This window comes from Narcine bancroftii, chromosome 3 (genome assembly GCF_036971445.1).
Source record: "Narcine bancroftii isolate sNarBan1 chromosome 3, sNarBan1.hap1, whole genome shotgun sequence".
Taxonomy (NCBI): domain Eukaryota; kingdom Metazoa; phylum Chordata; class Chondrichthyes; order Torpediniformes; family Narcinidae; genus Narcine; species Narcine bancroftii.
Window position 1 is genome coordinate 84,440,933 of NC_091471.1, and position 14,538 is coordinate 84,455,470.

General features: G+C 42.9%; 1 protein-coding gene and 1 long non-coding RNA gene across 11 annotated transcripts in view; both read right to left on the reverse strand.

Annotated features, from left to right (window-relative positions):
* The window catches only part of LOC138756154 (uncharacterized), a 37,664-nt gene extending 31,809 nt beyond the window's left edge, over window positions 1-5,855 (reverse strand). For all 3 annotated transcript variants that reach the window (XR_011352809.1, XR_011352807.1, XR_011352808.1), the window contains exon 1: window positions 5,633-5,855. This is a non-coding gene — a long non-coding RNA (uncharacterized lncRNA). The remainder of the gene's footprint in view (window positions 1-5,632) is intronic.
* A 2,446-nt stretch (window positions 5,856-8,301) lies between these two features.
* The window catches only part of pde4d (phosphodiesterase 4D, cAMP-specific), a 1,272,582-nt gene continuing 1,266,345 nt past the window's right edge, over window positions 8,302-14,538 (reverse strand). For all 8 annotated transcript variants that reach the window (XM_069924452.1, XM_069924453.1, XM_069924455.1 and 5 more), the window contains 4 exons: window positions 13,735-13,889; window positions 12,367-12,489; window positions 11,994-12,176; window positions 8,302-10,748 (listed from right to left, as the gene is read on the reverse strand). In XM_069924452.1, coding sequence (XP_069780553.1) covers window positions 10,335-10,748; window positions 11,994-12,176; window positions 12,367-12,489; window positions 13,735-13,889 — 875 coding nt within the window. In that variant the 3' untranslated portion in view covers window positions 8,302-10,334. The remainder of the gene's footprint in view (window positions 10,749-11,993; window positions 12,177-12,366; window positions 12,490-13,734; window positions 13,890-14,538) is intronic.

A 14,538-nucleotide genomic window follows, 5' to 3' on the forward strand; every position in this document is an offset into this window, starting at 1 on the left:
TGTCCTTATTCCTTCTTTATTTCTGCACACTGCACTAGCTCCAGAGGCCACAGCATGTGACCCTGAAATTCCTAGGAATTCACTCTCCTAGAGGATTGATGACCCTTCTCTTCACATAGGCTGGAAAATCTTTCCCAAATTCAGGATAATCGATGCATGTTGGGTTTGCCAGTGCCCATATCCTATGAATAAATTTTAAAATTCATCTACAGAAACTAAATTGAATTGAGATTGCTGCCTCTGCTATGGCAAAGGACCTTCTACTTTTTACATCCCCAGGAAGTTTAGGGTCTAGTTTGAACTGTTGAAGAATTTTGGCTCAACTCATAATCCATTCTTTTTCTTGCACTGATGCTGCTTGACTCATTGAGTTCCTCCTACAGATTATGTGGGTGTCTATTTCGTGCCTGTTTGGGTTCAGTGGCAAAGGATTGCTTGCAGCGAATGGCTTTAGGGGATGTTTATTTCACAGTTCAAGCAATGAGTCAGTTGGGAAATTACCCAGAAAGAAAGGATTATTAAAACAAATTTAAGTACATTTAGATTTTAATTTCAGATTCACCAGTGGAAACATGGATTTAAACCTCTTCCTTTATAGATTCAAGATTCATTTATTGTCATTTAATAAAACAGATTTAATATTACATAAAATTGAATTTAGTCTTCCATAAGGCAAAGATTCACCATCAGCAGAAGTTGCCCGGCACCCATTACAGTGAGAGAAAGAGAAGCAGAAGAGAGCCACCTCAGGGTCACTGTGTGTCTGTGGATTCTCCTCCAGCATTCCTGCAGTCTCCGCAGCCACACAGACTACAGTCCAAACCATCGACAAGTCGGGCTACATATCTAAACCTTGTAATGCACGTCGAAAGAACCAAAGCTTTTATAAACTAAAAGACTGGAGCATATCACAAGTAGGTTGACCAGCCCAGAATGACCTGGTCTGGCTAGGTGCAATCCTTTAAGACCTGCCAGTAGGTATGGCTACACTCTCAGCCAATCACAGTCACTCTACACTACCATCTGTTTCTTTGGCTTGGCTTCGCGAATGAAGATTTATGGAGGGGTATGTCCATGTCTGCTGCAGGTTCGTTGGTGACTGACAAGTCCGATGCGGGACAGGCAGGCACGGTTGCAGTGGTTGCAAGGGAGAATTGGTTGGTTGGGGTTGGGTGTTGGGTTTTTCCTCCTTTGTATTTTGTCAGTGAGGTGGGCTCTGTGGTCTTCTTCAAAGGAGGTTGCTGCCCGCCGAACTGTGAGGCGCCAAGATGCACGGTTGGAGGCGATATCACTGGCGGTGGTCAATGTGGCAGGCACCAAGAGCCATTGTCATACCCACACTCCTGTTCGGCTCCGAATCATGGGTCCTCTACCGGCATCACCTACGGCTCCTAGAACGCTTCCATCAGCGCTGTCTCCGCTCCATCCTCAACATTCATTGGAATGACTTCATCACCAACATCGAAGTACTCGAGCTGGCAGAGTCCGCAAGCATTGAATCCATGCTGCTGAAGACCCAACTGCGCTGGGTGGGTCACGTCTCCAGAATGGAGGACCATCGCCTTCCCAAGATCGTGTTATATGGCGAGCTCTCCACTGGCCACTGAAACAGATGTGCACCAAAGAAGAGGTACAAGGACTGCTTAAAGAAATCTCTTGGTGCCTCTGTTGGTACTACCATCTGTACATATGTACATATACACATTGGTGATAGAATCTGTACTATCACATTCACCCCTTCTTTGAGAACTGACCCCAGGGTGGATGGAGGTTAAGGTCTGAACCGGTTAGGGGGTCTGACCATCTGGCGTGATTGCTGTGATGCCGGGTTTGGGGTCGTCGGAGTCGTGTTGCCGGCAGGCCCGTAGGGTGCGGCCACTGCTTCGCTCAATTCCCCAATGGCGTTGTCGACAGTCTGGCCTGAGCTGGTGGGGTGGTGCTGTTCAAGCACATGACCTGGGGGAGAAGGAATAGGGGGAGGTTGGGTTAAAGGCACTGCTGCACCTGATCCGTCTTGGGCTAGGTCCCTTACCGAGACTGTGTCTTCCCGTCCGTCGGGGTACTCAACGTAGGCATAATGCGGGTTCACATGGAGCAGAGTCACTCGGTCAACCAAGGGGTCGTTCTTATAGTACCAGACGTGGCATCATAAAAGGACTGGACCACGAACTGTGAGCCATGCCGGTATGTTCGTACCCGACTCGGATTTGCTCGGGAAAGAGAACATCCTTTCATGGGGGGTGGCATTGGTCGTGGTGCATAGGAGGGAGCGGATGGAGTGTAGGGCACTAGTGAGCACATCCTGCCAGCGAGAGGTGGAGAGACCTTTAGACTGGAGGGCAAGCGTAACCGCTTTCCAGACGATGGCATTCTCTCTTTTGACTTGCCCATTACTGTGTGGGTTATAGCTGGTGGTCCTGCTTGAAGCAATACCACGCTCCAGAAGGTACTGCCGCAGTTCTGTGCTCATAAATGAGGACCCCCTGTCACTGTGGATGTAACTGGGGTACCCAAAGATGGCGAAGATGCTGTGCAGGGCCTCTATAACTGAGGAGGCAGTCATGTCTGAGCAGGACACAGCGAACGGGAAGAGGGAGTATTCATCAATGGCTGCAAAGATGTACGTGTTACAGTTGGTCGACGGTAGGGGCTCCTTGAAGTCTATGCTGAGACACTCAAAGGGGCGGGTGGCTTTGATGATGTGGGTGTTCTCCAGACAGAAGAAGTGAGGCTTGCACTCAGCGCACACTGGGCAGGCTTGGGTCATGGAGCAAATCTCCTCGACCATGTAGGGCAGGTTGCGAGCTTTGACAAAGTGTGCGAACCTAGTGACCTTTGGATGACAGAGCTCCTCGTGGAGTTTCTGCAGCCTGTCCAGTTGGACATGTCCCCCTGGAGAGCGCATCTGGCGGGTTGTTGAGTTTACCTGGCTGATACAGTATGTCATAATTAAAGGTGGAGAGCTCGATTCTCCAACTGGCGATTTTGTCATTCTTGATCTTACCTCGCTGGGTATTGCTAAACATGAAGGAGACCACACATTGGTCGGTGAGCAGCATAAAGCGCCTGCCAGTGAGGTAGTGTCTCCAATGACGTACTGTTTCGACAATGGCCTGGGCCTCCTTCTTGACAGAGAAGTGTCGGCTCTCAGGACCCTGGAGGGTTCTGGAGAAGAAAGCTACCGGCCGGCCAGCCTGGTTCAAAGTGGCTGCTAGTGCAAAGTCAGACGCATCGCTTTCGACTTAGAATGGAATGGACTTGTCGATGGCGTGCAGCATTGCAGCAGCGATGTCCGATTTGATGCGGTCGAAGGCCACTCTGGCTTCGGTTGACAGGGGGAAGGAGGTGGTCTTGATGAGTGGCGGTGCCTTGTCGGCATAATGTGGAATCCATTGGGCATAGTAAGAGAAAAAACCCAGGCAGTGTTTGAGTGCCTTCTGGGTGTGGGGGGGGGGGTGGTGGGCAAGTCCATGAGGGGACGCATGTGGTCAGAGCCCAGCATGACCACCCCTTTCTCCACCACACAACCCAGAATTGCGAGCCGAGTGGTCCGGAAGACACACTTGTTGAAATTGTAGGTCAAGTTCAGCCGAGTTGCAGTCTGAAAAAATTTCTCAAGTTTGGCCATCATGATCCTCCGTGTCATGGCCGCAGATGGTGACATTGTCCAGATACAGGAAAGTAGCTGTCAGCAGTTCTGGTCCACCATCTGGTCCATTTCCTGCTGGAAGACGACGATGCTATTTGTGACCCCAAAGGGTATGCTGAGGAATTGATACAGCCACCCATTAACTTCGAAGGCCGTGAAAGGTTGGTCTTCTTGGCGGATCGGGAGCTGATAATAGGCCGAACGTAAGTCAATAGTCGAAAATACACGGTATTGGGCGATCTGATTCACCACATCCATGATCCGTGGAAGGGGGTACGCATCTAGGAGCGTGAAGCGGTTGATTGTCTGGCTGTAGTCAACCACCATCCACGGCTTCTCCCCGTTTTTAACAACCACTACCTGGGCCCTCCATGGACTCAAGCTAGGTTCAATAATGCCCTCATCCAGCAGTTTGTGCACCTCGCTTGAGATAATTTTCCTGTGTTCATAACTACATTGCCGGATTTTGGTGGCAACAGGCTTCCAGCTAGGGGTGAGATTTGCGAAAAGTGCTGGCGGAGCAACTTGGAGGGTGGAGAGACTATAGGTGAGGCCCCAGGGCGTGGGGGACAGGTGGCTCGGGCTGCCGCTGGCAGGAGCTTTCCGGGGTGGAGTGGGTACAGGCAGAGAGCGGAGCGTGAGGCCCCCCAAAGTGCAGGGAAATGGTTTGAAACTGGCACTGAAAATCCAGTCCCAGCAGAGCAGGGGCGCACAATTGGGGAAGGACTAATAGTTTGAAGTCTGTGAACGTGATGCCCTCGACTTTCAGGGTCGCCATGCAGTACCCCTTTACCCCAGTCGAGAGCGATCAGGTCACCAATGAAATTCTCTGAGCAGTGGGGAGAATAGCCAGTCCACAACGGTGGGCCGGGACTGGGCGGATAAAACTGTCAGTTAACCCCGAGTCAAATAAGCAATTGGTATAGTGTCCATGCACTTTAATCAGTTCCATTGCTTTAGTGAGGGGTTGGGGGAAGTCCTGGTCGAGGGTTATTGAGGCAGAGACTTGTAATGTAGACAGTGGAGTCCTGCGTGATGACGTCACCCAAACAGTTGGCCCTGAAAAAACAGTGTTGCAGAGTTGGTGTTGCTGCCTGCAGCCAAAGGTAAGTGTTGGGGGTTGCTGCTTGCCGATGGTCAGACCCCCAGACCGGTACAGCCCCTAACCTCCATCCACCCTGGGGTCGGTTCTCAAAGAAGGGGTGAATGTGATAGTACAGATTCTATCACCAATGTGTATATGTACAGATGGTAGTGTAGGATGTCTGTGATTGGCTGAGAGTGTAGCCACACCTACTGCCAGGTCTTAAAGGATTGCTCCTAGCCAGACCAGGTCATCCTACACTACCATCTGTACATATGCACATATACACATTGGTGATAGAATCTGTACTATCACAAACCTTCAACATGATCAAGAAGCTTTCAACACCAAAGGCCCATCAGGAGCCTTTCCTGCCCTCAGCGCCCTCTCGCATCCCATTTTGGATATCCGGTACCCCTTCAACCATTCTCCCGTCAATTTGAAACCTGGAGTGAGCCCATTGAAATAAACTCGCCAGCAGCCTGTAGTCTCAAGTCGCCAACAGCCCGCTGCCTGTGTGTTCTTCAGCTGCAGAGGCCCTAGCTGGTCCACCCCTGTGGTTACCGTCCTGTAGGGTTGTCTCCTCTGCTTCCCTTTCTCAAACAGTGGGTCAGTCCTCTGCTTCCCCACTATCTGCAACCCCTCAAGGCCCACACCAGCACAGGCACCGCCATCTAGGGGCCAGGATCCCATGGTCACATGATTTTAAAGCACCTTCAGCTCCTTTGACAGGCCATTTAAAGCCTTTATGGAACCATTGGTAATCGAACTGGGTGGTAGAACTCTGCGGTGTGCCACCGTTCCACATTCTCCCCAAGTCCTCACCAGTAGCAGTGCTGCTATGGTAGCAGCTCCGGCAGTGTTGCCATTTTTTAAATTATTATGTTTTAAACTATTACCTCAGTTGAAAACAAAAGTTTGCAGCTCTTGCATCATTTATCACGTTGTTGGCCTTGTGGCATTTTACAGCATTGTAGCGTTACTTCTGTGTCTCAGAGATGTATCATTCCCTTTAGAAATCACACTAAGGATTTTCTCCTTCAGTTAAAACTAGCTGGAATGGATGAAGTTGCATCATTTCTCATGATCTTTTTCGGCTTTTGTGTGCACCAACAAGCCCACCTCTGCACTGACGTCAGTAAATGTCACGTGGCCACATCATAGAACAGCACTGTTGTGTCAGAGATCACAGTGGTCGCCTGAAATGCTGAATTCCTTAGCACAACATCATTACATATTTTTGAGCCTGCCTTTTTGCTCATTGCTTGACCAAGGCCTCAGACCCAAAATGTTGGTTGTGTATCTTTGCCATAATGTTGCATGACCTGCTGAGTTTCTCCAGCACTTTTGCATGTTAAACTGCAATCACAAAACATCTGCAGACTTTCTTGTTTAACTGTATATTTTTGAAGTTTGCCTTAATTTTTGTGGTATTAGCAACAGCTGCAATACATTATTTCTGGGCTGTAAACTTACACAAACAATGGAGAGCTTTATACACAATTTCATTGGAAAAGATGTTAATTCAGAATTTTCGTTACAGTTGAAGCGTAATGAATATAGAAACTTTAGGCATTACTGAGAACCCCCTTCTCTTACAATGCAACAGTATTAACTTTTTTTGGGGCCTTATGTACTTTTGTGCAATGTATATCACAAGAAACATTATGGTTCTGATTAAAAGAGCCTGGCAGAAATACTGATCAACAATTTGCCACAAATTGACTGTGGGAGGCACAAAGTTTGATATAGAGAGCATCAATTCATTTCACCGTGTCCCAGTTTTATAAAACTGTGCCAGCAATATCATCGTCTTCTTCTGTCATTGGGACACAATGAGGAGATGGTGACAGATGGATGTTGGCCAATCAGTACAATTGCATGAGTATGATTTGTGAGATTTTTGCTTGCAAATCGTTGGGTTAGTTCTTCCAGCTTTGACACCATTCTGAATGAGGATTAGCTAGAGGGATGTGTTTTGGCTGTGCCCGGATTGGAAGCTGTGCTTACAACTGAGTAGAATATAAACAGTGAATGCTGGGAGCACTTAATAGGCTAGGGAACATCTCTGGAAGGAGAAGCAGAACAAATATTTTGGAATAAGAACCTTTCATAACTGCTGAGAAAATCAGAGCTGGGAATGTGTTTTTCACACTCCTCTAGTTCTGATGAGTGTGTTCGACCTGAAGTGTTAACTCTCCTTTTTTTCTTTTCACCTATGCCTGACTTGCTGAGTGCTTCCAACGTTTATTACAGCTCTGATCTGCATGTTCTGAACTTTCTTTTCATAATTGTTCCATCATTTCAGAAGTTAGTTGAAAATCAGTAATAGAATCATACAGCATGAAAGCAGGCCAGTATGTCCGCAATGAAAGCAGGCCAGAAAATCCACAATGAGAGCAGGCCAGTATGTCCGCAATGATAGCAGGCCAGTATGTCCGCAAAGAATGCAGGCCAGTATGTCCGCAAAGAATGCAGGCCAGTATGTCCACAATGAAATCAGTCCAGCATATCCACAATGAGAGCAGGCTAGTATGTCCGCAATGATAGCAGGCCAGTATGTCCTCAAAGAAAGCAGGCCAGCATGTCAACAATGAAAGCAGGCCAGCATGTCCACAATGAAAGCAGGCCAGCATGTCAACAATGAAATCAGTCCAGTATGTCCGCAATGAAAGCAGGCCAGCATGTCCACCATGAAAGCAGGCCAGCATGTCCACAATGACCACCAAGCACCCATTTATACAGCAGCGCTATCCACTACATGTCAGTATAGATCTGGAGCTGCATCAATGGTTGGTTGGTTATGGGAGAGGTGAACTGGTTTCTCTTTTCATAAAGGCAAAGATTTTATAATAATACTATGACTTTATTGCCCCTTTTATAGATGTAATTTTTTTTTAAATAACATCACCTCATTCTTATTCTCCTGTGGGGCCAAACTGATTTGTTTGTCTTGATAGGACAACCCTCTTATCCCTGGAATGAGCCTGGTGAATCTCCTACAGACAGTCCTCAATCCTACTTTATCCTTTGGTAGGAAAGTAAACTATGCACTAGTCCTCCAGGTGTGGCGTCGCCAACATTTTGTACAATTGGAATAAAACCCTCCTCCATCCAATTTTCCATTTAGGCCAAAATGCCATTTGCATTCTCAACCACTTGTTAGACCTGCAAGCTAACTTTTTTGTGCTTCATGCACTGCAACATCTAGATAGCTCTTCTCTCACTTGCAGTCGCTCTATACTTAGATCAGTGGTGCTCAAACTTTGGTGTTCTGTGGTTAATAAGGGATTACTTAAGGTGGCATGTGCATGGGAAAAACTAAGGTTAAGAGCCATTGATTTAGATAATAATCCAACTTTTGACTCCTGTAACTGAAATCCATGACATCAAACTTCTCCACAATAACTTCTACGTCTATCTGTTGGAAATTGACAATATTGTGCCTTTCCATTTATTTTTGTGTGATCAACAACCATTAACCCCAGAAGAGTAATTTAATTTCATTAATCCACTTTCTATATCAATGAGTAAACCAGCACAGATTTAAGTAGAATCAACTCATGCTTTTATTTTTATCATTGGATATAAAAACATTTTATGAAGGTTTTTCAGCATTGATATACATACAGTGCTATACCGTAGACTGTAAGAGATTAGGAAAAACATTGAAAGATTCTTCTTTTGCAACTTCCAGACAAGTTGCTGATCGAAAGACATATTCAAAACGATAAATTGTTCAGGGGTCTCTGTAGATAACAATAGTCTGTTATCTCTTTTTTTATGATTTAATTCAAAAAGGAAAAAAAAAGTCCAATTCCTTTGGGCCAGGGCTGCTGAAATCTACAGTTTACGTGTCAAAGGAGGCTCTGTTTTTAATAGGAAAGATCTCCCCTTTCATCAAACTGTCACTTGACTAGTAAGCTTTGAAATGCAGCAGACAGTAACAATATTGGAGAAAGTTAAGGCACAACCCTGGGGCCAAAGGCCTACAACCTTTTACATCAAGTGTTGATTTTCTCAATGTCCTCCTTAGCCAAAGTATAGATGGCATAATATCATAGAAGAAAATTTACAGATATAAGTATATTCATTTTTTCACATGGAGATTCTAACGTAATAACACCACTCCTTTAGGAATTGTGTTTGAATAAGAATCAATAATTTACAATGAACATTACATTATGTACAGTTCAATAAATACACTGTTGTAAACAGAGACAAACAAGACTGGATTACAAGTAAGGTCACCTGGTGAGGAAAAAATGGGTATGGCAACAAAATTAAATAATGGAGTAAAATAAGCTCATTCAATAGGTGCTCTTTAACAGCCAAACCTATTCAAGTTTTACAGTTTGTTCCATCTATAAATTCTCCCCAGTGTTGATGGTTGGGAAGGGGGAGCATGTGTTGAGATTGGGAGGGTGAGAAAGAGAAGGTTTTGCATTGGTACAGTAACTTGCAAGCCAAAGTGTACAAATTTATGGACAGTATGCTGCCAGACAGTAGTATACGGTTTTACTTTGCGTTGAACTACTTCATTGGAATCCTAGTAATAATGTAAATGTAACATTGTATATTACTTTCACAAGCTGTCTACAGCTTGAACATATTTTGGCAAGAAAATATGTGTTGTGAAATTCAGTGCATTTTATGCCCAACTCTGGAAACAGTCTTTCAATGTTGATCGTCTGTGTTCAAGAAGTTTGCAGTAGCTGTCTGGGCAGCATATAAATCAATGATTTAATTTCAATCCAATGTCTTTTAATTCAATTGTTAACAAAAAAAAGCAGCATCTGGGGACTTATGACAATTTTATTCCCAGAGAATAACTGCTTTCAGCAGTATTAAATTTATAAAATCATAACATGTAAGATGGTAAGGAACTACTTGTACTCAGCATTACAGAACTGTACAGAGAACTTGCAAGTTACTTGTATATCTAACAAAAACAGATGAAGATTCAAAGTATTTTTAAATATAATACCTCCATAAATCTGTATTAACAAAAGTAAAATCTAAAAAAGTTCTCTGTATTACATATGATACAAAAAGAGGTCAGTACAGCTTATAGCAGTACAGTTTTTACAGTCAGGTTTCAAGGAAGACTTGAAATTATAAAACGTCTCATGATTTCACAAATGTTCAAACTTCCCATTGGTGAAAACTCTTCACTAATTGCAGTCTCATACAATACTGTACATTTCAAACTTCATAGCTGAAGCATTTGATGAAACCAATGTCCGCAGCATAATCTCATGATGTTCATCTGCAAATGGATAAAGCTCAAACAGCTACAGCTTTGTGAAAACAAAAACCACATTCGGTTTAATATTTTTTTCCCCACCAAACACAACCCATCCCTATTTTGGATTCATAAATCTGATCATAGTAATGATCAGTTTTTAAATAATTTCCCATGCTGCAATGATGACATGGAGTTGAAATTCTGACATGTTATTCCTGAGTACAGAGTCATCTAGATGATTCCGAGCCTTGTGATATACAAAGCACTGGTCAATGAGGATGAGGAGTTGGCATTAGCTGTAGCTACAAGTGTGCTTGGAAGATCCTTCCAAGATACCCTCTCCATCAACATTATTATGTGTCTGCAGCCTTCTCTTCTTCTTCCTCTGCCTCCTGTTCCCTGGACGCATCTATTGGGCCTTCCTCTTCATCTACTTGCTCATCCAAAGGAATTTCTGTTGATTCGGAGTCTTGGGTGCAAAGAGTTTTGGAGTCACTACAGCTATTGTCATCTTCACCCTGGCTACCACCACTGTCTTTTTCCGTTTCTGATTCACCATCTTCTTCTAGTGTTAATTCAAACTGGAACTTGTCTACTTGTCGTCCCTCACTACCATCCTCAGGAGCAGGTGAAGGACTTTGTGGAATTGTGCTCTGATACCATTCTCTGTTATCTTCCAGTGTATCTAACATGTCTTGTGCATCAGGATGGACCAGGTCAGCCCATGTCTCCCATAGAGGATGTACAATGTAGTCGATGAAACCCACCTTTTGGAAGGAAAGGGAAAATTACATTTTCAGTTATAACTGTGAATGTTTAGTTACATTTTTTTTTCCACTGTAACACCTTTCAGTGATCTTATTTATCTTTAAGCGTTCTGGACTCAACTAATCTTGCCTCAAATATGAGGTGTTGCCACGTAAAAATCAGAGGTTAATTATGGCAATGCTGAAACAAGGTGTCATATCCAGCAGGCTAGAATGCCAATTGCGTTATCAACCTTTCATACGACTCCAGGGAACTGAGTTTAGCAATTCAGAGTGTTGTCCAGAAAATAAATTAAAACAAGGCTCCATGCAAGGCATCCTTATTAAAAAGGCTACCTTTTCTCGAAAGCAGAATTGATGAGCAGTGAGCATTGTGTGCTGGACGATGTGTCCTCATTCCCAGAAGCACCACAAAAAAGACATATGAGCAAAATTAAAGACTGGGTCTGAAAGGATAATGGGACACTGAATATATTTGACAAGGGACCAAAAACAGAGAATAGTAATGAACCATTGATATTCATTTGGAGAGAAGAATGTAGTGGTGTTTGTAAAAGTTGTAATTTGGTGTAAACAATGATATGCTGGAGCAACTCGGCAGGATAGGCAGTTCCTATAGGCAGCAATGGTCAGTCAACATTTCAAGTCTCTTTATTGAGACTTAAGTACGCATGGGTGATATCAAGCATATCAAAATGAGAAAGCAGGGGTGGACTAAAATCTGATAGGGTATTGGACAGAAGGAGGGAGAGGAGACCACTGGGATGGGAGAAAGAGGGAAAAGTAAAAACAGGAGCAGGTAAAAAAAGAGATGGAAACAGTGGAATTAGATGGAGGTTTGATGTTCATATCATTGGGGTTAATGCTGTCCAGGAGAAATTTGATTATTCTTCAAGTTTATGTTTGGCCTTCACCCTGTAAATGGAAGAGGGGCCCAGCACAGAGGCATGAGAAATTTAAATGGTTGCTACTGGGTGTTCAAACTGAGAGCCACAAACTTAATTTAATTTTAATCGAGAACTTGAGGCTGGTTCTGATGTTTAATGTTTGCAGGTGATAATGTGGCAAGTAATATAGAGAATAGATACAGACTACAATAGCACACTTACATAGCAATTGGTATTCCATTAAAATGATCATATGTGGTATAATAGGAAGCAATTAAGGTAAATCTTAATGACTATGTGCAGAAAAACACTGGTAAATTCATAATTCAGAATGGTTTAGTTTGTTAAGTTTACTAACTTGTGATTTTTCAATGGAAGCATTGCGCTCATCACACATGGGACTTATTTCCATTCCCCTTTCCCTCTCTCGATCTCCTTGGCGAAAGAACTCTTCCATTATTCTATCCGTCCATTGGCGGTACAGCTGAAGAGGTTTTGTGGGGTTGCTTATATCTGCACAGTGCACCATATTTTGGAGAACCTAGATAATTAAATAAAACAGTTAACAATTTAAAACATGAATTGATTGATATTGGTCAGAAGGACATTCGTGTTAATCTATATGCAAATCTGAGATGCTCAGAAATTATAATGATTAAAATGTATATACACTGCCTTTCATCAATCTAGGTTTTTTGCTTTCTTTTGATATTGAATGAACAGTTTGATACCTGTATTCTATCTGAGTAGTTGTCTAGAAGGAGTACTCCGGAGCTGGTCACCTTTTTCGTTTCTACCATTGTTTTCAAGTCAGCGAGTAAGTTCATGTGTTTGGACATGTCTGTGGCAAGAACCTGAAAAATAAGGTTTGAAAACAATAGGAAATGTTGGAGACAACCTTCCTTGTTAACCAACAATCTTCATGTCATCTGCAAAATTACTAATCATACATCCTACATTCACATCCATGTCATTGAAAACAATCAACAAAGGTCCATTACATTGATCCCTACAGTATACAGATTTCTACTCAGATAAGAATCCTTACTCCACTACTCACTGATTCTTACTGCCAAGTCATTCAGATTCAATCAGTCACTTTGGATCCCATGTCTCGCAACTTTCTGAACCAGCCTAAATAGCTCCTCAGCTTTATACCAGCTAAAATGATGTTTGAAAGTAAAGTCACCAACCTAGACTGCAAAGTTATGTTTCTTCTTTCAGTTAGTATTAGCATTTGTCATAATTTAATTTTCTTTCCATGTTAATTTAGAGATCCCGCATCGGACTTGTCAGCCACAAACGAGCCTGCAGCTGACATGGACTTTTTACCCCCTCCATAAATCTTCGTCCGCGAAGCCAAGCCAAAGAATTTAGAGATACAGCGCAGTCACAGGCCCTTCCTGCCCATAAACCGCCATGTTACCAATTAACCTACTAACCTTGTGTGTCTTTGGAATATGGGAAGAAACCAGACCACGTTTGGGTACATTTATTATTATCTTGGTTATTTTAATCTATTTTCAAACATCTCTGATCATGTGGCATCAGGGCCCGCTACTTCATTTCTCTCATGTGCCCATGCCACTTACACCAGTTCACCTTCAAACATCACTTTAGCTGGTATAAAGGCTGCTGGTTCAGAAGGTTGCAGCACATAGCATCCAAAGCCAGTTGACAAATTGTACAAGAGATTAATGCAACTGTGAGGAGTTTGGAGTTGTTGTCACAGAGGGAGTTGGTGACTGCCCGCACCGATTGAACATTTTGGGTTCAATCACATACAAGGTTGTTTTACGATATATTTCCAAAAGGGAAAAATATGTTCAAATTTACTCTAGTAAATTTTTCAGCTACACTATTGAGGACAGCATTCCTGGTGCGGCTCAGAAACTAGTTGAGCAAAGGAATTGAGAGTTACATTGTTAAGTCAAATTAATCTCTTTGGGATTCAAACATATTTTTAATATAGTACCTTATTTACTTTCTTTTGTCTTTTTTTACATAGTGACATTAAAAATTTAGACAAACCTGCCACTCAAAATGAAAGCAAAGGAAATAGGAGAAAAGCAGAAAGTGTTCTAAATTTTAAAACTTACAATGTCAATGACCATCTTCCGAAGTGACTGCCTTTGTTTCTTCGTTAAGTTCAGGAAAATATCACAGTTCTCTTCCTGCAACAGTTTAAAGCCAACTGCCAAGTGATGGTTTTCCAGCACCGATGAGTCATTGTACATCAAGGCAAGTTCTGAATCTGGAGAACATGTGAATTGAGAAAGTTCAGTCAAAAAGATTGAAGTATTGAGTATAATGAGTATCTGAATTCTAGTCACGTTCATCTTTGTCTTGCTTATAATTTAAATGTTATCAGTTCAGATAATCCAACACATGCTTAAACTAAATTTTCTTGGCAATTGAGAGTCGACAGCTTGAATTGATGAAAGATCAGTAGATGTACAAATATAGCAGTAAATCACCAATACTGATTTCAATTTACCGCTCTTCGATATTCAAATGCACAGTAATAAATTCTTGTACTCCTCATATGAAAATTGTTTTCTCTTTCTGGATCAGAACATGATTTGGTTCATTTCCAGATTGAATTATATTATTATGGATATATGACCCAGCAAAATCCACCCTTGAGTAGTCTTCAAGGTGTGGTGAATGTCTGCCAAGCTAACTGTCTCCCCTCTGACGAGCCTTGCTGTACTAACATTGGCTGTGCATTATCTCTACTGTTAAGGTCACTCCCCTTGGGTATAACTGTGTATGCACCTATTGGCTTTCATTATTGTACCATGAGTTTCTGCTAAGAAAAGCCATGATTATGGTGTGACCACATTGTCTTTGTCTACTTCATCAACTGGCACTTCACAAGGTTTTCACAACAGTCTCACAAG